At 36.2% G+C, this 22574-nt stretch overlaps 2 protein-coding genes across 5 annotated transcripts in view; one reads left to right on the top strand and one right to left on the bottom strand.

Moving 5' to 3' along the window:
* The window catches only part of cenpp (centromere protein P), a 56062-nt gene extending 44166 nt beyond the window's left edge, over window positions 1-11896 (bottom strand). The window contains exons 1-6 of one of the 2 annotated variants that reach the window (XM_027015257.3): window positions 11764-11896; window positions 11304-11434; window positions 10975-11135; window positions 8390-8478; window positions 7090-7178; window positions 1251-1347 (exon numbers count right to left, since the gene is read on the bottom strand). In XM_027015257.3, the coding sequence (XP_026871058.2) occupies window positions 1251-1347; window positions 7090-7178; window positions 8390-8478; window positions 10975-11135; window positions 11304-11428 (561 nt within the window). In that variant the 5' untranslated portion in view covers window positions 11429-11434; window positions 11764-11896. Of the gene's footprint in view, window positions 1-1250; window positions 1348-7089; window positions 7179-8389; window positions 8479-10974; window positions 11136-11303; window positions 11435-11644 lie in introns of both variants that reach the window. The other variant, XM_027015258.3, reaches the window with a different exon arrangement.
* Window positions 11897-12028: 132 nt separating this feature from the next.
* nol8 (nucleolar protein 8) lies at window positions 12029-22009 on the top strand. Of its 3 annotated transcripts, XM_027015286.3 has the most exons (17): window positions 12029-12179; window positions 12571-12711; window positions 12837-12899; window positions 12983-13061; window positions 13190-13340; window positions 13440-13508; window positions 14455-16116; window positions 16359-16529; window positions 16632-16748; window positions 16897-16987; window positions 17555-17696; window positions 18051-18134; window positions 18248-18543; window positions 19450-19594; window positions 21364-21422; window positions 21514-21596; window positions 21725-22009. In XM_027015286.3, exons 2-17 carry the CDS (start codon window positions 12591-12593, stop codon window positions 21782-21784), a joined length of 3393 nt encoding a protein of 1130 aa, XP_026871087.2. In that variant the 5' UTR covers window positions 12029-12179; window positions 12571-12590; the 3' UTR covers window positions 21785-22009. The 3 variants fall into 3 exon arrangements, with proteins under 3 accessions (XP_026871087.2, XP_081561951.1, XP_081561952.1); XM_081705825.1 differs by lacking the exons at window positions 21364-21422; window positions 21514-21596; window positions 21725-22009 and adding an exon at window positions 20070-21218; XM_081705826.1 differs by lacking the exons at window positions 19450-19594; window positions 21364-21422; window positions 21514-21596; window positions 21725-22009 and having other exon boundaries at window positions 18253-18439.
* Window positions 22010-22574: the final 565 nt, after the last annotated feature.

Genomic DNA, 22574 nt, shown 5'->3' with positions numbered 1-22574 from the left:
TCATTCCAAAACACAAAAACAAAGCCAGACTTCAACCCCAGCCACAGTGTGTGTCAACTACATGGATTCACATGATAAGATCCATGATGTCATCACAGAGGACTCAATACAATGTGACAATCTGAAATGCTTAAAATAGATTAGTTTAGAAGAAGCAGTTCAGTACTCATTTGCCAATTATTGCTGTAAACATTTGAACTTATATTCACCTTACCCATTTGGTATAGGCTTACAAAAATGAAAAATTGTGGTCTCCACGATGAACAGAATATTTAGAGGACCAAATATGCTGGTCAGCTACTGTATTGGTTGTTGTTCTTTTGCCCTGTGGATCTTAAGGTTAACATAAGTTATTACAACCTATGGTGCTCATACATTCACTGCTCTAGTGCAACAGTCAAAATTTTATATCTGGTATAGATATCACCCCAGACCCATAAAAGGTGCATTTATGGGTAGACGTTTTACACAAGCTGTAAGTCTTGGACACAAAAGAATAAAAATCTTTTAAAATATGTATTAAAAAAAAAAATCACCAGCTTAAATTCTTTCTGCAACACTCACAGATGCACTCATATGTCCTTGGCATGTAGTTAATTTAAAGCAATGACCCATTTCATTAGTGTTTTACTGTTTTTTATAGTTTGTTTTATTTCAGTAATGTTTTACATTTTCTTTGTGTTTTAGACACTAGAGCTGAATTTAAATTTTAGCCTAGCTTTAGTCATATTTTTACTGTTATTATTATTATTATTATTCCCTATTTCTTTTATTTATATAGTATCTTATTTCCAATTTAATATGGGCTCCACAGACTATTGGTAATAAATACCACATGTGATTGTTTTCATTCTCCTATAATATCACCATGTAATTTCAAAACACACGGTCATCCTTTGCAGATGAATTATGCAACAACCACTCAACATGACACCACCACAAAGTCAAAATGGCAATACGCAAGTATGCTTCCAATAGCCACATACTCCAAGCACAACTACACTCAGCAGACTCTTCTACAGGCCTCAGCAACGAAGCAACAGATATATGACTAGTCGGTAATCTTTGCTAACTAAATATATATGAGTCAACATTTAACCAATTTGCTCAATATTAAAAGCCAAGTTTACCACCAAAGATTTGAGTAAAGTACTGCTGTTACCCATTCATAACCATCCTCCCTGCGAAGACATTGAAAAAACATTTGAGAAAAAAGGAACAGCACTCAACCTTATTATTTGCTATCTTACCTTAAAGTACCGAAATGTGCGAGCTCTTTCATCACATCTGTCTGAAAATAACCTCAGGGTTCTGAAGAAAAGGTAAAGGCTCTTTGTTTCCTCTACTCTGAAAACAGAAAAAAAAAAATGCAATTATGAAGCATGTGAAATAGACCTCATGCTGATTACTTGTACAACACATTAGCTGATAGGGGTTCTTCAGCATTTAAAAATGTCTTTCTGTGCAATAAAATTGGCGCATATGCAACAAAAGAGAAACCATATAAAACTGTGGGCGTTCTTTTATTTTGTCTAGAGGTCATTTTGGCAATGCTTGACACATTTTGAGACTTTCATAGATTTACACCGGGCCCAGGGCTGTGTGGCACAGAACAGAACTTTCCACAAATGTTGAGTTCCAGACTGTGTAAAGAAAACTGATGGAAACTTCAGTCTCTCAGGATCCAAAAATAATGAAAAGTAAACCAGCCGAACATCAGGTTTTAGCACATTGTCCGTCTTATCTAAAGATAATGCAGGTGAGGTGGACATAAGTAATGCTTTCCATTATGAAGTTTAACTTGTGGATTTTAAGCCAAAGAGAATCTTGTCAAACAGATCAAATTTTAATAAATACTGAATATATTTTCAATAGTAACTTTAATATCAATCAAAACTGTATTAGATATAGTTAGGGCCAACCCAATCACATTATAACAAAAAAGAAGCAGGAGTAGAGTTCAATGAATAATAATAATTTTAGTGATTCTCCTGTTTAAAGTGTCCTTTAAACATTGGGTGCATTCCACAGGAAAAAACAAATCTTATTGGACAGTGGTTATTCTTCCTTGCATTTCATTTATTTTGCTTTACATTACACACTGATTTCATGCATCAATGGTTGGGGTGTCTGTTCGAGTCTGTTGGAAAGCAAAAGGGTAATAGGCTGCACCTGTATCTAATTTACTCTTGCTCTATTTATCTTCTCTCCCACACAAAGTAGGATTTTGGAGACTGAACAAAAGTCGCGCTGTGCTCCTCAAAGCCAGATTTACAGAAAATCCAGAAACTCTGAAGAGGTTGAAGAAGACTTATATTTGCTGTATATTTTTTATATTTATTCCAAATTTCTGTTTTAACTTATTCAGTACATATATTTAAAACAAAACATTAGATTAGAATACTTTTCATATGAAACCTTCACTTTTATTATACACCTTTAGAGAACTACACTTATTAATGGTCCATAACCATATTTTGTTCATTGAAAACTGACTGAAGCTGAAAGTAGTAACATTATACACATTTAATGATCACACAGTATTATAATATAATCATTTCTGTCTGAAATGTGTTTGTTCATTGTGAGTACATAGCAACTGAGCAGGTTTATTATGGTTGCTTAGACGCTTTTTAGATAATCATCTGGAGAGCACATCTTGTCTACTTAAATTACTGAAATTATTTAAATACTTGTGGTATACTGAATGTTTTGAGCTAAGGCTTTCTGGTATTCAGTCCCAACACATGCACTGAAATCACTTATGTTTGTCATCACAAGCGTTTTCAAAAACTGTTTCTACTCAACTTTACATGGAACATAATCATTATAAAATGCCCCTTTTGAGACATAAAAATACACAGACTACTCAGTATTTTTCCACTTTCTAACTGCCAGGACAGAATCTCAGACCAGACAATATGATCCAGATGTGTCCAAAAACCAGTAAGGTGGTTGTACTTGAAAGATGGGGGGGCGGGGAGAGAGAGAGAGAGAGAGAGAGAGAGAGAGAGAGAGAGAGAATTACTGTATTTTTTGTTTCTAGCCATTATATTTGCGACTGAAAGGGATAATGCATCAGTGGACACACCCTCAAAGAAAGGTTGAGAAAAAGCATCAACAAAATCTCCATTGTCTATTATTAGCCTTGTGCTTTTATTCATGCTACTAATTCAGATCTATTTGGAATAATCTGCTGTCTGCATGAAGTCACAGAAAAAAAGATGGAATAAAGAAAATCTCAAACATTACATAAATTCAAATTATGACTGCATGATATGAACAATACAATATTAAAAATAGATAAACGAATCAATTAAACAAACAGTGATATGATTGGCATGCCAATTTGCGAATGGTCAGTGTTGTCACAATAGCTATATCTTTGATAACAGGTCATGAATTTTGCTACTGATACCAAAAAGATACCACAGCATCATGTTGTCAGGATATCTTTTTCTATATCTATCTATATATATCTTTTTAAAAATATAAACGATACCAGTATCAAGTCAGGAATTCCCATACACTCCCTAAACACTATCATATGTCATTATTTTTCCTTATTTTAAACCTGCCCAACATTTTCAGTCAGCACACAAACTTTTAGTACAATAGATAAAATAAATGAAAACAATGGCATTCAATGATTTGAGAAATACCATACCTAAATTTTTTTTTTTGATGATACTGAAGATATCTCCTCATCAAGGACTAGGTTATATTGTAGTCTAATACTTCACAAAAGAGTTTGAGTATTTATACAGTATATATGAAACTGTAAATGAACAATCGCCATATCTCTCTATATAAAATCATGTTTGTGACTTTGCTATATTGCGAAGTATGTGTGCATTAATTCATTTCTGCATACAGGGGATGTTGTGATGACTTGCTTGCTAGCTTGATACATATGCATGATCTCTCTACACTTTGGTGACAGTGTCTCCGACACCATTATTTACAGATGACGTCATGAGCTCTATTCGAATTGGATTTGTTCATCCAGGGGATGTTTGTAATGAAACACTATACCTGTCTCCTCAGAGATGAAACTGAAACGCTTGCATCTGGATGACATTAAAATTAACATAAGATGAGCAGGTTTCTAGTGTTATATTTTCTAATAACTCAAATGTTTGTGGCAGTTTGAATATAAACAATCATATAGAATTATATTAGTTTAACAGCATTTAAAATTAGATATTTAAGGAATTCAACTAGTAAGTAATGACATATACCAGTAGCCCTTTAGTGAGCCTGTGGAATCTTTCTGTGCTCAACGATTTTTTTTCCCCCTATGGATAATGCTATGCCAGGTAGCACATGGAGTGCAAGATTTACCAACCATACCAGGTAAATGACTGAATGACTTCACAGGCATTTTTTTTTTCCCCTTCAGAAAGGTCTATGGTGGCGCATGCTCTTAGACACAATACTGTTAGTAGTAGCCGTCAAAAGGGTCCCCCCTTTTCGTTAAGCAAAGGATATAACAACTATTGTTCTTTGACAGAGCTTGCATTTTCAATATATGGGTGCATGAGAGAAAGCAGATTCAGGCTACAAAAACATTTATAAAGCATACATTAACCAAATCCATAGAAGTGTAAATGAAGCAAAAAACACAGTAAACATCTGACAATAATTTACATCTGACACCTAGCAATAAAGCAGTGAAAAGGTCAATACACTGTAAAAAGCAACAAGGGTATTGGAATGTTATAACACTTTTCATTTTGTCGTTCAACCAAAAATATATTTCATGCGATAATAAGCAGTTGGAATTGTTGAATGCATCACACATATTCTGACATATCCTGTCAATTGAATTCAGTTGCCATGTAAAATGTTACATTTATTACATAAGCTCCCATCATCAGACTATATTTACTTGTGAAGTTCTCCTGACTTTGTAAGGAAGTAAGTAACTATCATTTAAGATACATTATTATAAATTACTTACCTTATTATTAAATTTTAAAATACAAAATTACTCAGATCTCAGTTAACTACATACATTAACATCTTCCATGCTCCATTTCAAATAGATGTTCACTCATCTATCAACCATGCTGAGCTGTTTTATCTCTTGTCTGGATTTCGTAAATGACTTAACATGTACCTGGACAAAGGTTAAATTAATTGGCAGATTTCCTTTTTTTTATGTTAGCGAGCAACCTATAAGTCACTAATGAGCAACAGTTAAGAAGGCGCAAGCCTCATCACACATTTAAAAGTATATTTTGTTTAAATTTCTTCCGACTTCTTTAAGCCTACATTTAACATTTTTGAATAAGTGATACAATCATGTACAGAAATTATACAGTGACCCCAGTATAAAAATATACATATTTTTTACACAAAAACAATCAATCAATCATTTAGAGCTAACAAAGAAACTAAGTGAGCGCCTGTGGTTCTAACTGACATTTTGTTTTCAGTACATCTTTGTGATTCAGTATTTTAAAGTTTACTCAGAACATACCTTGAATAACAGGAGCACCACATTTTGTTTTTGGAACAATCACCAAAACACATTAAATCTATTTGCACATTTCTGACTGTATTAATTAGAGGAAATGAATGAATGAATGAATGAATGAATGAATGAATGAATGAATAAATAAATAAATAAATAAATAAATAAGATAGCAACCATGAATTTCAGCCAAACTGCAGCTTTTTCAGTTTCTAAAAGGAGATTTATCAAAGTCTTGAAATCATTAATGATCACTCCATTTAACTGTTTAAGCACTGTGCGAATCTGCAGAGTACAACCTATCTTCACTGTACTAACGCAACCAGAAAGGTTGCATTATGCATGATTACATATGATGGCAAACAACTGTTTTTACAGGGTCTGGGTAAAAAACAGCAATCCTAACCTTTACCTGTTTATTAGGCCTCAGGGTGTGCTACACATGGCCATACAGGTTGCTAGATGCAAACAATATTATTATCACCACACACACTCTCTTAGGAAACTGACCCACACAGCTGTGTCGGTACAGGTACTTAACTGGTGAGTATAGCTTGTAAGAAAGCAAACAAAATATTCATAACCTACACTGGCAAGCTGTGGCTCCAAAATGTAAGGTCAAGTCATCAGCATTTAAGCAGCCAGCAATAAACAACAAGACAATTAAAAATAAACAAATTTACTGAGAAATAGAAAGGGTTAGCTTTCATCAACAAAACTAGACCTTGAACTTTGCGTTAAACAAAGAAATAATTTGAGGTCTGCAGACTGACACTACTCTAACTACCTGGTACTAAACATCTCCAAAACAAGAGAGATGATCATTAATTTCAGGAAACAGGAGGTGGCGCCTACACCCTTGTAAATTAATGGTACACCAGTGGAGAGAGTGTTCTCCTTCAAGTACCTGGACATGTAAATCTCACAGGACTTCACATGGACTGAACATCACAGCACTGGTCAAGAAGCCTCAGAAGAGACTACATTACCTTAGGGCACCTTAGAAAATGGACATCTCAACAGTTCCCCCTCTCCTTTTACCACTGCTCCACTGAACGCATACTGACATATGGCATCCTGGTTTGGTTTACAAGCTGCACTGCTGCAGACAAGAAGACCCTACAGAGTCATCAGGTCTGCTTCATAAGTGATTAGAAAACAGCTACAATCTCTAGAGAACATTTACAACACCCAGTGCCTCTGCAGAATTAAGAACATTGTTAAAGACCCAGCACACTCTGGCTAATACCTTTTCACCTTGCTGCACTCTGTGGGGTGATATAGGTCCTTAAAGTCAAGTACATCAAGATTTATGAATTTATCCGAGCACCATTAAGGAACTTAATAGCAAACTCTAAGTGCAATATAATCAGTTCATATAGGAATGTGCAAACATAGACATTGTTTTTCTACTCTTCTTTTCTCATATACTATTGATTTTGCTATTAATTGTCTTTTTATTTATTGTCTCCTTTAGGTGTTAAAAATACATAATAAAGAAATGGTTACCAGTTAAATAAAAGCACATACATATTCACTGAAGAACATAATTTCTTGCACATTGTGCAATGACAATAAAGGGCATTTGATTTTGATTTGATTTTACTTACCTTGACACAAATGCACCCAAGTCTTTAAACTCAGCACCATCCACTATGATGTTGAGGTCAGTCACTTTTCTCAGGAAACTGTCACTGTCCTGCACATAGAAATAGGAGGTAGAATGTTATGCCATTTTTTTGTTTCTATTACATCCAAACAGATTAAATATAACTTAATATAATAGCTAATAATATTACTTCATTTTAAACATGTTCATTTCAAAATGTGTCAAATACAGTTGAAGAACTGATGTTACATTTTCATTTTAGCTGCTTTGCCTTTTTATGACCTAACTTGCCACCCCCCAACAAAACAACAACAAAAAACAAATGCCCTCCCCAAAAACATACCATACCAGCCATAACAAAAACCTGCTAATGTGATTCACATCCACCTGGCATTGTTGAATAATTGCTTAATTAAAATTTCCTTTAAACAAGAAAGCAACAACAATCATTAAGGAAAGACTGTGGAAAAGAAAGTCAGACTCATAAGAGCTATGGACAATCTCTGAAGAACTGATGACTTTAAAACCAGGTTTGGGGAAATAAACAAGACCAACCAAACAAGATGAAGGATGTCCATGCCCATCAAGACAAGAATAACTGTTTTATCTAGACAGCAGAGCAGTAAGACTGCTCAGTTAGCCACCTGGTGACTTCTTTGATAAGTAAGCTCTTTACATTCTATTATTTGATACTGACTGACAGAGCTGTTAAAATAATCATACATGATAACATATCTGTAAATTCTGTGCAGTCTTAAAGGCTGTTACTAGTGTGACAGCCTTTAATGTTGACAGTGGTGTTTAAGTGCCCTCTAGTGCTGAATATAGATATATCTGAACTGGGTCTGATGATGAGGCTTGGGGTTGTGTTGCCACCCTTGGTTCACTATTAGTAACATTTCCAGTCCCTTATTTTGCTTTGTGGAACAAGAAAAATACAAGGTAGCTAATAGCTTCATGACATTTGTTCTATCCTGATGTCCCTGTAATTGATAAAAGATTTTTTTCTGCATCCAGTTAAAACATCTGGCCCATTACTCCTTTACAAATGTTAACAAGCATTTAATGAAAGAGGCCATTTAAAATTGTCTTCAACATTTATGCACTTTGTTTTGTATTATACTTTTTTGGGAGATGTTTTTATTTCAGATTGTACAGAACATTTCATGATATTTCAGGTATTCATATAAATATGATTTATTGTAATAAAAATTATTTAAAGTGAAGAATTAAGGTGGATCAAGGTGTACAGCACATTTATTAAATTGTTAATTTTACAGTGTACACTGAAGTTGTATTACCTGAATCTCAGTCAGTGCAAACTCAACTTGAAATGAGAGAAAGCGACAGTGACCAGAGAGTCTGTACTGTTGTATGGTCTCCCTTTTCCCTAAAAAGGGGGAAATTATACAAAAGCCACAATTAATACATAACTCATTCACACAATAAATCAGTTATAAACTGTAAGGAAAAGCTGTATGGATGGATATGATGGAACATACATACAAGTAAGTGCTATGTGTTCCACATTAGCCAGGGCTTTATTCTGACAATAGATAGGTCAGTATTAAGGATACTGTCATGAGGATATGTATTTAATAAAAAGAGCACTAAGCACTTCTGAAAGTCACTCTGGACTTGGGAGCATGCTAAATGCCAAAAATGCATAATATAAATTGAAGATGAATCGACAAATATGGATGTCAAACCTGTGCCATAGGGCAGACCTGAATTTATGCTCCCTCTGAGACTTCCACAGTTTACAAATAGGCAAGTCTTTAGATTAGGCAGTGTGGGGAAATTACCTTCTTTTTTAAATGTGCAAGCCTACACTCTCCATTAAGTGCATTATATATCCACTCTTTTTTAAGATCCATTTTCTTTGGTAGACCCTTAGATCAGTAAGCACTTGTGGAAAACTTTTCTATTAGTAATGGCTGAAAATTTACCATCATGCTGTAAACAAGTAATCTTGCACACCAACAGGAAAATTGGCTGACTGATCAATATAAAAACACTAAGTTTGACCAAGACAGTGAGCTTCAACAGAATAGTGAGCTACACTATGGTAACTCCAGTTTTATACTTTCAGTTTTACAGGTGAAACTCTGAAATATACACCAAGTAATAGAAAACAATCTAGGCTCCTGTTTGTGAGAGAATTAAATGCAGAAATATTCTGCTTCTCCTAGGCCTTTGAAATGAATTGAATAAATCCAGTTTACATGATTGCACATTCAGAGACAAACATGATAATGCTGGCTTGTGGCTTCACTGCTCATCTTCATGATCATTAAACACATTACTTGTAATCTACACTGTGTGCACAATTATTAGGCAAGAGAGCATTTTAACCATATCATTTTTATGCATATTTTCTGACTCCAAGCTGTATAAACTTGAATGCTTTTTGGATTTAAGCATGTCAGGTGAAGTGTATTTATGTAATGAGGGAGAGTGTGGCCTAAGGAGAGCAACACCCTATATCAAGGTTTGCATTTTTATTAGGCAGCTTCTTTTCCTCAGGCAAAATGGGCCAAAAGATATTTAACTGACTCTGAAAACTGAAAAATTGTAAAACGTCTTTCAGAGAGATGCAGCACTCTTAAAATTGCTGATACTGAGGCGTGATCACAGAACCATCTAACTTTTTGAGAAATGTGTTGAGGAAAAAAAAAAAGACGCAAATTAACTGCCAAAGACTTGAAAAGAATCAAACGTGAAGCAACCAGAAACACATTATCCTCCAGTGCTGTCATATTCCAGAACTGCAACCTACCTGCAGTGCCCAGAAGTACAAGGTGTTCAGTACTCAGAGACATGGTCAAGGTAAGGAAGGCTGAAACCCAACCACCACTGAACAAGACACATAAGGTGAAATGTCAAGACTGGGCCAAGAACTATCTGAAGACAGATTTTTCAAAGGTTTTACGGACTGATAAGACAAGAGTGACTCTTGACAGACCAGATGGATGGGCCCGTGGCTGTATCAGTAACAGGCATAGAGCTCCATTTCGACTCAGACACTAGCAAGGCAGAGGTGGGGTACTGCTATGGGCTGATATTATTAAAGATGAGCAAGTTGGACCTTGTCGGGATAAAGATGGACTCAAAATCAACTCCCAAACCTACTGCCAGTTTTTAGAAGACACTTTTTTCAAGGAGTGATACAGGAAAAAGTCTGCATCTTTCAAGAAGACCATGATTTTTATGGAGGTCAATGCTACATCGCATGCATCGAAGTACACCACTGCGTGGCTAGCCAGTAAAGGCCTAAAAAGATGAAAGAATAACAACATGGCCCCCTTCCTCACCTGACCCAAACCCTATTGATAACTTGTGGACCAGATTTATGGTGAAGGAAAACAGTACAGCTCTCTGAACAATGTCTGGGAGGCCTTGGTTGATGCTGCACAAAAGGTTGATCATCAACAGATTAAGAACTGACAGACTCCAAGTCTTATGACTGTTATTGAAAAGAAGGGTGGCTATATTGGTCACTTTTTTGGGGGGGAAGTGTCAGAAATGTTTATTTGAAAATTGAGTTGTTTGTTCATTATTCTCATTTTAACAGATATAAATAAACAAGTGAGATAGGAACATTTCCATTTTTCATTTAGTTGCCAAATAATTATGCACACAGATATTCTCCTAAGAAAGCCAAAACCTCACTTTTACTTAAATATTCAGGTTTGAGGGTTATTAACATTTTGGATTGACAGAGAGCACTGTAGTTGTTCAATAATAAAATGAATCACTATCACAAATCACTGGGACAACATGGAACATTGTCACAAAGACTGCAGTTGTCCAGTTTTCAACAACTTTGCAATTCAATCTTTTTAATTTTTTGACTTAATCATATATCGTTATATGTAAATCTTACTTTTCTCCAGGGTCTTAACACAGCACTCGGAGAGAGATATTTCACTGATTTTTGTTTGTCTTCTAAGGTCCGTCTCCATATTAGTAATTTCGGTTATCAGTTTTGAAACATCTTTCTTTAAGACTCCATCCCCTCTTTCCTTGTGGCTGCAGACAGTCTTTCTGAAAATAAGGAATGCAACGAAACACACTATTCTTGCAGAACGTAAAGACAGTTTATCATTTATACTGCAAATATTAGCTATGCTAACCTACACAGCTAGTTTACGATACTTTGATATATGAGACGCTAGCTATTGTTACGCAGTCACGGTTTTTTTTGCTACTTACAAAATACTTTGCATGACATCTCCATGTTCGGTCGAAATACTTCGCATACAGTTTTCCTGTTCAGCTTCATACATTTCGATTTCTTGCTGTAGTATCTTAATTTCCTCTTCATAACTCTGCTCCATGTTTTCCTTATAGCAGACATCATAAAATTAGTTTAGCACGACTAGTTTTAAATTTAGTAAAAACAAACCCCATTTTAACGGCTATTATTCGTCAATTACATAGCTATAGCTAACTTAGATAGCTAACCGCTAGCTATATTATTCATATTTAACCGGGCAATCATTAAGGTAGTGCGGCTATGTATCTAGCGCTAGCTAGCTAGTTAGGTTACTAACCTAGCATAGCTAACGTAAACACTTGACGTTTGTATATGCTACCAGAAGAGAAACAGTCAAGGTCCATTCAAAAATTAGGCGTTAGACTAAGATTATGTAGTCGTTAATCCCTCATTTACTTGAACGTTTTTCAAACACGTGTGTCATCTCAATTCACCCCCCGAAATCGTCTCGAATCAAGATCCGTTTGCTTTGACAAATTCAACAAAACCGCGCCAGACGACTAAACCAATCACGTGAAAAATACGGGGGTCAACAATAGAATTAAACTAAGGCTTTTCTTTGACCCACGAAAAACTGTATTGTTATAAAAATATAGTTATGTTTAATGGCTATTTTAAAGTGAACAAACGATAATATACTAAAACGTCTTAACAAATTTTAATTTAACATTACATGTAGGAACTAAAAACATCATTGGTACTACTGAGAATCTTGTTCTATGTAACACATTTCTGAGGTACATGTGAGAAATCAGGAGAGAAAGAAACGTCTTATTACTCGTGCTGTTTTGTGCCTTTAGAGACCTTGTATCGTAAGTGTGGCTACTTTTAAATTATGATGTCGCCTTGACTGGGAATTCAGTTACTTATTTTACTGGTAAAATAAAACCCAGCCTGCGAATTATATGCCAAGTTACATTAACTAAGATCCTTAACTAGCTAGCTAACTACCTAACAGCCTTCATTAATATTCGTAAATACATTCAAAGAATGCGTAATCTGCATTTATCCGGTGTACCCTTAAATTCTATTATAATACATATTTTATTTAACAAAATGCTTTACATAAATTTATAATTACAACTATTATTCGAATTAGTTACCAAACATGATGTCTGTCTTCCTAGCTAACTGCTGTACCTGGAAAGTTGGTCTTGGGAGTCCTGTGGAAATAGAGTGATGTTTGTTTGCTTTATTGTCCAGGTCAGATGCAATTTTGAAGGATGAAGCGCCTTTATGTTGGTGGCCTTGGCCACACAATATCTCAGAAAGACCTTAGAGATCGATTTGGAAAATTTGGTGAGGTCTCTGATGTGGAGATAATAACAAGAAATGATGAATATGGTAGGAGATAATGAAAATTAAATTGATGTTGTTTAATACACAGGAATGATTGTTTATATATTTTTAGCCTTGTTATTGAACTACCTGAACTACTTGAACTATGTCTTTCTTGGCATTCTTTTCAGGGGCTCCTCTGAAGACATTTGGTTATATCAATATAAATATTACTGATTCTGACTTCAAAAGATGTATGTATACTAGTTTTATTTGATAACACTATATAATAAACAATAGTATATTATAAAAGAGGACAATTTCTTTCCTTTCATAGGTGTGACTGTCTTAAACAAATCCAAATGGAAAGGCGGTACATTACAAATTGAATTGGCTAAGGAAAGCTTTTTACACAGGTCATTTTTGTAATCTTTGTTTAAGTATTTGATGTTGGTTATTTAATCTATCATAAAAACATATTGCCATTTCTTGACCTTGAAATGGATTTAAAGTAACACAGTAACCATTACTATACATGTTGCAGACTTGCCGAAGAGCGACAACAAGCAGCCAGGAAGGTTCAAACACCAGCAATTGAACCCAAAGACAAAATAGTAGAGTCTCTGAAGGCAGCTGGTGTTGAGGACTTCCACATGAAAGCAGCTGTTCCGGGCACAGAGATCCCAGGCCATAAGGTTCATCTTTATATGAAAAATGAGCTTTTGTCATAAGTTTGACTTTTGTATTTCTGCTGTTACCAGTGTTTTGCTCTTTTATCTTTGCCTTCTCTCTAGAATTGGGTTGTGAGCAAATTTGGAAGAGTCCTTCCTGTCCTTCATCTTAAATGCCAAGGGAAAAACAAAATATCCTTTTTCTTTTATCGCTTCATTATTCTTGCTTCTACTGTTGTGATTGTAATGAAGAAAATGGTATTTGTCTGTACAAGACTCAAGACTAACTTCACCAATTTATTTTTGATTAATACTAAATTTACTTGCACAAAAAACAATCCACAGCACTATATAGCCAGTCCATGCATAGTGCCTTAAGTCCATATAATGTCTGATTAGGTTTTTGTACAAATTCCTACAATACAAATGGGATTTTAGACAATCAGCTTGAGTGTGTGTTAGGGCTGGGTCTAGCCAACTAGCTTACAATATGATACAATAAAAGCTCAGAACATATTGTAAAATAATGCTACTTAAGTGGTACTGTTTAGGTTACTAATTTCATTGAATGCCCATTGATTACCTTTAACAACTAAGCATGGGCCAGTAACTTGAATGCAGAATTTGAATACAAAATACTTTAAAATAGATTTTTCCAAGAGATCACGTCCTATAACATAAACTCATATATTGCATATATTGCTCAACAATAAATAGGTATTTCACCTTCACTGATTGAAATGTAGAAATGGGTATAAATACATAGGTATCCAAATAAATATTGATGTCAGAGTTTAAATATCGATACAAGATTTAGTTTTGATGCAGAAACATTAAAAACAGAATTTAATTGTAGCCTTGGCAAAGCTGTAGTGTATTTTATTCTATGTTATAATGTTAAGTTGCATTTATTTCTGAACAGTTATCATGGACTAAGAATGCTATTATAAGATGGATGCAATTTACATAAGCATGCTGTTTGTATTGAAACTACTTGTCAACTCTGTAGTTAGAACTTTAAATTTGTATATTGCACTTTTTACTGTGAATATATATCATGCATGCCCAAGGGTTTAAATAATTTTATTAAGATATTTGATATTTGTCATAACTTTTATTTGACTTAACTAATTTTCAAGTCTTTAAATATGATCCATCAAAGCACTGCCACAATATCAAGAAACTGGACCCTAAAGAGGATTCCACTTCAGTGTCCAAATTGACATGGGAGTTAGATGCTTGGAATGATGAAATCAGCAAGAAGAGAAGAGGAGAGTTCCCCCCACAGAAAAAGATCCTTAAGAAGAGCAAAATTGATTCTGTCACAAGAACAACTCCATGTGAAATTCGCAAAGTGGCTGCCAGTGAGAAGAGGATTTCGGTTCGGGTTACACAAGATGATACCATGGCAAAAGAGGAGTTAAACCCTCTTGGACAGAAACACATGTATGTTCCTTTGGCAAAAGGAAAGCCAAACTATCTTGGACAGAAACACACATGTGTTTTGGATAGTGATGCTGACTCGGAGGATGAAATAAGGATACTGGTTGCACAAGCGCGTTTACAAGATCGAAAATTAGTCACTACAGAAGACGATGATAAATTAGAGGTGGTTGGAGATGACTTTGTGGTGAAGTCCACCATGTTCTGTGGTGGAGGGGAAAATGACCTGAAAACTAAACTTGAATTAACATTAAATATTGATGAGGAATATGACTCAGCTGACACAGATGAAATACTCACTCAGAACAAGAATGCAAGTAATACTGATTGCCTAACCAAATATGTACCAGTCAGTGAATACACTCTTCCAAAATCCAGTAAAGATAAAGTTAAAGGGAAGAAGAAAGATGCCAAGAAGGATGCAAAGCCTAGCACAGAGTCGGATCTTAGTGATGAATCGTCTAGTGAAAGTTTAGATTCTGAATATAGAGCTATGATGGGTAACTGCCATAGGCTGGACCTCTCTCTAGCGGATTTGGAACATCTTGTTCAAAACTTGGAGGAAGCGGCCTCAGACGAACGTAACGATGAGTTGAGTGACCTGACAACTGGGCCTAGTGACCTGCCCAAAGCATCACCAAGCTCTGAAACAATGCCTATAAAAGCAGCATCAAAAAAGAGGGGTAATAACCCAGAGGATATCTTGGCTTCTCTCTTTGAACCTGACTTTGAGAAAGAGGAGAAAAAGAAAAATATTGCAAAATTATCTCTTCCTGCTTTTATTGGTTCTAAGGACCTTTTTGATTCAGTTCCTGTATCTTCAAGGTCAAGGCTCAAAAGACCAGCAGGATATATGGCCAGTGAACCTAAAGGAGAATCCAAAAAACTCAAACAAGACTCAAAAACCTTGTCAAAGCAACGTGCCTTAGAAGGTAGAAGCAAAAATCAGATGTCTGAACCTTTGCATCAAGAAGACGCAGTTGCAACAGGAGGCCCGGTTCGATCCATCCCCACAGAGAAAGAGGAAAAAAGGACTCCGCTTCCCCATACTGGTTCTTCATCTAAATGTTGTTCATCTAGCGATGAAATGGAGAGTGATGGTTCTAACAGCTCCCTATCCACAGAATCAGAGACAAGTGAAGAGGAAAATAATAGCTCAAATGTAGTTCTTGGGGCCGTGGATGTCCCCAGTTCTAAACAGACCCACGTAAATGCTGCATCACCATTTCAGCAATCAACTGCTTCAGACCTACTCAAGCAGCAACAGGATAACCTAAAACGTCTTGCCGCCCTAGAGCAGAGGCAGAAAGAGGCGGAGCAACAGAAAAAACTTATTCAAGGAGCTCTTTCTACATTGGTGCGTAACATGAGCATACACACTATTAGTTCTTTGCTTATAAAAAGCCTCAGCTAGTCTGGTGTAGCATATAAAAGCAGAGTAGCAGAAATCCAGTGATCTGTGTAGTGTACATAGTACAGTGTAGGATAAGGACAATCCTGACTTTGAAAAATACATTCTGACTTCTGTGTGATAGACATCTGACCATACAAAAATAAGTAAAATCACTGTTTTCAAATTGTTATAATTCTCATTTTAAGGATTACCCAAATGCAAACAAAGGGAAGCACATTGTGTTTGATTCTGATGAGGAAGTTAATGATGACAAGGAAAACCCTACAGTCCAGAAAAAGAGCCTATTTGAGGAGTCCTCGCTGTCTGACGTGGAAGATGGATCAGGAGCTCAAGGGAAAAAAGGCATCAAAGAAAAGGTAAGATACCGGAAGCATAGCTGAGCATTATTTACTTCTGGTTGGTTTATTATTGTCGTTTTTATTGTTCCCTTTATTCTTGTTGCTCCCTTAATTCTGTAGGAGTTCTCAAAGGCAGGGTGTAGCAAATTGTTTGATAGCAGTGAGGATGAAGACGGCGGCAAAGAGGAAGATCGTTTCTGGATAAAACCCCAATTTGAAGGCAAAGCCGGGCAAAAGGTGAATTTGTAATCACTGTTCAGATGATCTGCGTTCATGTTCCGATACAGATTGTGCTTCATTCCTACCCATAAAGGTAGTAAAAAAAAAAAAGTGGCACATTTCCTGTACTGTCTGTTTTTCTTACATGAGTTTTGATTTTCTTTAGTTAATGGAATTACAATACAGATTCGGAACAGATTCAAGGTTTCAGATGGACGCAAAGTTTCTGGAAAGCGATGGTGAAACAGAGGAACCAGGTCTGCTGGCCCCTCTTGATCTGAGTTATATGCAGTAGTTGTGTGTTACTGGATGTGTGTTTGCTATAGTCCCACTATATAGTGCTATAGTTTGCTAGTGGGGACATTTGGGAGCTGTCAAGTGATTTATCCAATCATTTTTCTTCATGAGGATAATTTGCTTTGGTTTGTTGCTTTATTTGAATTCATCTTTCATAACTGTTGCTCTATGCAAAACATTTAAGATGGACATGTTAAGAAATACTTAATTAGATCACCTTTTGAAGTGTGGAAAAAATATTGGTTCCTTTTGATACTTTTTTTTTTTTTTTTAGTAAATTTTAAAACATGTTTCTACAATGATTCAGTTTAAATGACTGCTTGTTGTCATTTAAGTAAAAGTGCAGCAAGAATATCACTGTGTACATGCAGTTTAACTTTGAACATCTAGTTTCATAATGCATCTCTAAGGCCATTTCATTGAAATGATGGTTAAAGCTGAAGAGGTGCACTCTTGTCTTTGGACACTCACTAATACTAACCACTGTAAACCTTCACATTTCTCTTCACTTGGTTTGGTGTGTTCAGATGCAGAATCTTCTGAAATGGCACCTGAACAGGATCTCATCAAAGAGAAGAAGAAAAACCTATCCATCCTACAGAGCGTTCTTAATGTAAGCATTCAGCCAAGTAACATGAGTAAAGCACAAGGGAAAAGAAAGACCTTCAGGTAAGAGCTGCACTATTTAGATTGAGTGTAATGCAATATACATAAAATATTTCAGGTGGCCGGTATGAAAATCAGCCTGTCTCAGAGGTGACTGAATCATGTCAGCAGATCATCAGATTTCTAAAATGCTGTTTTATACGATTGTCAACTAAACTGTAATCTTACCTAATCATATGACCCTTGTGTAATTTCAGAGTATTGCTGTATTTTTTTTTTAAACCAGAATGTTCACTAGTTATTTCATCACTTACTCCAGAATGACTTTTTTAACAAGTTCTTGACATGTCATTGTAGGGGTTTTCATAGAGAACTGGCATATACTTTAAGCTTGAATGTCTCTATTTTGCATTGCAGGGATATATCAGCCTTGCATTACGACCCAACAGAAGAGGCACACACAGCTTTTGAAACCAAAACAGAACCACCAAAAAAAGAAAGGCATGTTTAACCTTGGTGTGGGGTTTTTTTTTTGGGGGGGGGGGGGGGGTTGTCTTTGGCTGGCTTGAAAGCTACATTAATTACTGTCTAATTACTTGTTTGTCTCCACACAGTAAAGCTGCAAGACGAAAGAAACGCGAGGAGGCAAAGAAACTTCCAGAAGTTTCTAACAAGATTTATTATGATGTGATGGTGGACTTGAAAGAGTCCTTTGGTGCGCTGAAAGAGAGCGAAGGTGACAAGGCAGAAGTTCCATGGGACAAACAGGATGATGAGGATGAAGCAACAGGCGAATACACGCACTTGCCGTCTTTCTCATCCAAGTTCGAAACCCAGAAAGATGCATCATGTGGTTTTAAGTTCTCTTTTTTTGGAGATAATACAGTATCAGATACCATCCCTAATACAGGTGAGCTTTTCTGTTTCTGGGCTTCCCATACACACAATCTTGGGGCAAATAATAAATATCCTATCAAAAAGTTTGAAAAGAATGAAATTTTCAGATTGAAATATCTGTGGTCTTAATTACCCTTTATTATCAATATTATACAAATAGTCAGTATCTTTTTTAAGTTTCTCAAGGCAAGGCAAGAGAGCAAGATGTGCAAGAACGATATATAACAAAGCACTGTGGTGAGCAGAAACAAATTTTGAGGTTTAGAGACGCAGCAGAATAGCACTTTCACTCTGGGCGTCCTTAGCACACAGCACCGAGCAGTAATGCGATGAACGCGTGCTCCTGTGGGCTTTAAATAGAGGGAGAAAGCAAAGGAGCCAAACAATGCTCAGGTGCAAGCAGTCACCAATCAGGAGATTGGGAGTGGAGCAGGTGGTGTGTGTGTGGGTGTATGTGGGTGTGTGACACATGTCCCTTGAGCATGGTGCCTGGTGCACTGTGACAGCAAGTTTATTTATAAAATTAAAAACTATTTAAAGTGAACACATTTCAAAAAAAGATTTAAATAAACTAGTAGCTAAAAGAAATTGTTAAAATTAAAGTGCTAAAGAGGTTTGTTTTATTACTGTCTAATTTTTGTTGTCGCGCTTGGATATTTACATGAAGCATAGTAGTAGCTGTGTAATTTCATTTCATAAATAAGAATTGATTTAACTGAGAAAATTGATGAATTGTTTGTCATTTTGCGTGGTAGATATTTGATACTATAAGACAATTGTAACTTAATTGGAAATGACAATATTGGTCAAACAAATCAGCATTTTCTCCCAAATCCTTCAGGGCTATCCAAATAAAATGTGTACCAAAAGAACTCTTAATCTCAGAAATCGTTTTAACACGTGGCACTTGTCTGTTCAGCTGAATACAAAATTGAGACTTTGAAAGGGGCGAAAATGCCATGGCACGTGGACCCTCGTTTCCAGGACAGCAGTTCAGAGGATGAAGATGTGGAGGAGGAAGAGGAAACGAAAGACCAGACAGCCTCCATCACCACCACCACTCAGTAAGCTTTAATATGGAGCTAATGATCTTCGCCTGTTGTCTCTAGTGTTTGTTCCTTTTTTTAGCATGCTGTGTTGTTCAATAGACAATTTTTTAACTTTAAATATTTTTCCTTTTTGTTTTTTTTTTGGTCATTTTTAAGGTTGATACTCATTTTATGAGTTTCAGTGCCAAGATACACTGCAGATCAAAATTAGAGAACAACACACAATTTGCTAAATGTCAAGGTCACTGTGTAGTCCTATGTGAATATATCCTAACATGAGTAAAAGAGCAGTATTTTAAGCTTATTTCATGAGTTGTAGTATATATTCTAAAGCACTGTATAAAAAACTTAAATGAGATAATTGAAAAAGAACACTGATCGAATTTAGAGAACATTTTCAGATACTTGCAAGTTATTGGTGTTAATTTGGCACCTGGTGCTAATTTCCTTATCTGACAAACCCTATTTAACCGGCAGCCTAATTTTCCAGTTTTCACTGACTTTGCAAGATGGTGAGCCATTCCAAAGTGACTGAAACCCTCCGGCAGCAGGTTGTCCAGATGAAGGCCAAAGGCGTGACCCTATCAGCCATAGCAAGAGAAGTTGGTCATTCCAAGTCTGTGATTTCTAGAATATTGCATCTTCACATCACAAACTCATTCAAGTCCCCCAAGAAGGCTGGTCGCCCATAAAAGACAAATGCAAGAGAGGACAGGATAATGTGGAGAATCCCCATGGGTAATCGGTGCAAACATTGCAGCTAGAATTGCTCACCGGTTCAGCACTGAACAGCGTAAGGATCTGTCTCGTCATACAGTGTCTCGACGTTTAAGAGCATTTGGAGTGAAAACCCACTCTGCAGTGACCAAACCTCTCATGAGCAGAAAGAATCAAAAGGCTAGACTAACCTTTGCTGAGGAGCATGTTGTGTGGACAGAGGAGAAGTGGTCCAGAGTTCACTTTAGTGATGAAAGCAAATGTAATTTATTTGGGTCTAATGGGAAACATGTTCGTCGACAAACTAGGGAAAGACTGAACCCAGAGTGTGTAAAGAAGTCAGTTAAAGGTGGAGGAGGAAGTGTCATAGTTTGGGGAATATTTTCGGCAGCAGGAGTTGGACCTCTCATACAGCTACATGGCAGAGTTAATGCAAGTGTGTATCAGAACCGTCTTCAACAACAGGTGGTTCTTTCCTTGTGTTCATCACTCAATCAGCCAGCAATTTTCATACAGGACAATGCCCCTTGTCACAACAAAACGGGTAAAGCAGTTCCTTGAAAAAGAAAACATTGAAACAATGAAATGGCCAGCCCAGAGTCCTGATCTAAACCCAGTATAAAACCTCTGGAAAATCGTTGGTGACAAAGTTATGGCCAAGAAACCAACAACAGTCACCAAACTGGAAGAGACTACAAGAAGAGTGGACCAAAATCATACCAGAGCAGTGCGAGACTAATGATGTCCTGTGGCCGCAGATGTACTGAAGTCATTCAAAGCAACGGCCTGTATACTTCCTACTGATTGGTGACTGTTGGAACCTTCAGAAAACTTGGTTGTAATCTTTCTCTGTGCTAGTCATTGCTGTTCTCTAATTTTGATCATTGTGTTTTCTGCAAAATAAAGGTTTTATGTTGAAATACCTTGGATATTTTGTAAAACACTGTTCTAGTGGCATGGTATACTCCTAACAAAAAATCCTTCAAATGTTCTCTAATTTTGATCTCCAGTGTAGATGCAGAAATACTAGTTCACTTATTCCCTCTTGTACTTTCTCCCCATCACAGAGAGCTGGCCCCGACAAAAAAGCTTTTCTTTTTCTACGAAGGGGACATAAGGTTAAAGGGTAAGATGTGTGTCTTTCATTTTTTGTTTGCAGTTACATTGTTTGAAGAATGACTGACTGAAATCTCTATTATTCACATTTTTCACCTCAGAGGGGCCTGGTATGTTCTATAGGAATGAGAGACTGGAAGACCAGAGAGATTCATGGGAGGAAAGGAGAGCAGGACTTATAGCGGTAGGGCAATTAGTAAAACTATGCACCAGTCATAAAACAGCGCACCGCAGAATCAGTGCGTGAGGCTGCTAATGTTGTGGAGTGGTTGGCTTCATGAGAACTCAGATTTCATCGTTTTATCTCTACAGGACTACCGGAAGAAGCACAAGGATGCCCAAAGAAGACAAAATGTAAAAGTAAAAAGCTGAATTACCTGCAAAACTACTCTGACTTAATTTACTCAGCAAAAGGACTTTGTATAATTTCCTTTTTTTGAGATTAAGATGTTACTTCAGGCAAATCTGCAAACCTAAATAATGAGATTTCATTTATATAGTAAAACTAATTTAAATTTAATACCGGAATGTATTAAATTCATGTTCATAAATGTAAATGGTATCCTTTCTTTGTAATTAAACTTAACATTTTCACCACTGGATGTCAGAGTTACTGTAGCATTTAGGTATAGTGTTCCCTCAGCTTTCTGTTTGTTTTATTATATATATATTAGTGGGTGTGTGTGTTTTCTCTTTCACTGCAGATGCTACAAATGTATATATTTCCCAAGATTTTAACATAAAATGCAGTGTTGTTAATTATGTTCTTTGTTTATATCTTTTACTTGAAATTCAGTAAGAATGTAGTCTTTTAATAGGTCTTCAGTTGTCATACAGATCTCCAAGCAATGCCTCTTAGCTTGGCCCTAGCTGTTTCACAATGTGTATGAAACATAAAACGGCTTTAATATTTGCTGTCAGGGTGCCTGACATTCTTATTGGTAGATAAGTGTTCATTTATCACTCACCCTTTTGTGAAACGGCATGAACACTTTATGAGTCTAATCCCACATTAATGAGAGAGCTAGTCCAGGTTAGGTAAGATTTCAGACGTATGTCACTCAATCGTATGTCACTCGGGAAGTAGCTATAATATCTGGTCCATATATATAAAATGTAGTTTGTAGCTTATACTTGCATACAATGGGAACTCAAGTTGTCA

The sequence above is a fragment of the Electrophorus electricus genome, chromosome 22, assembly GCF_041902795.1.
Source record: "Electrophorus electricus isolate QZ-2024a chromosome 22, ASM4190279v1, whole genome shotgun sequence".
Lineage (NCBI taxonomy): Eukaryota > Metazoa > Chordata > Actinopteri > Gymnotiformes > Gymnotidae > Electrophorus > Electrophorus electricus.
The sequence above is the reverse complement of the archived record's forward strand: the minus strand, read 5'-3'. Positions and strand labels throughout refer to the sequence as shown.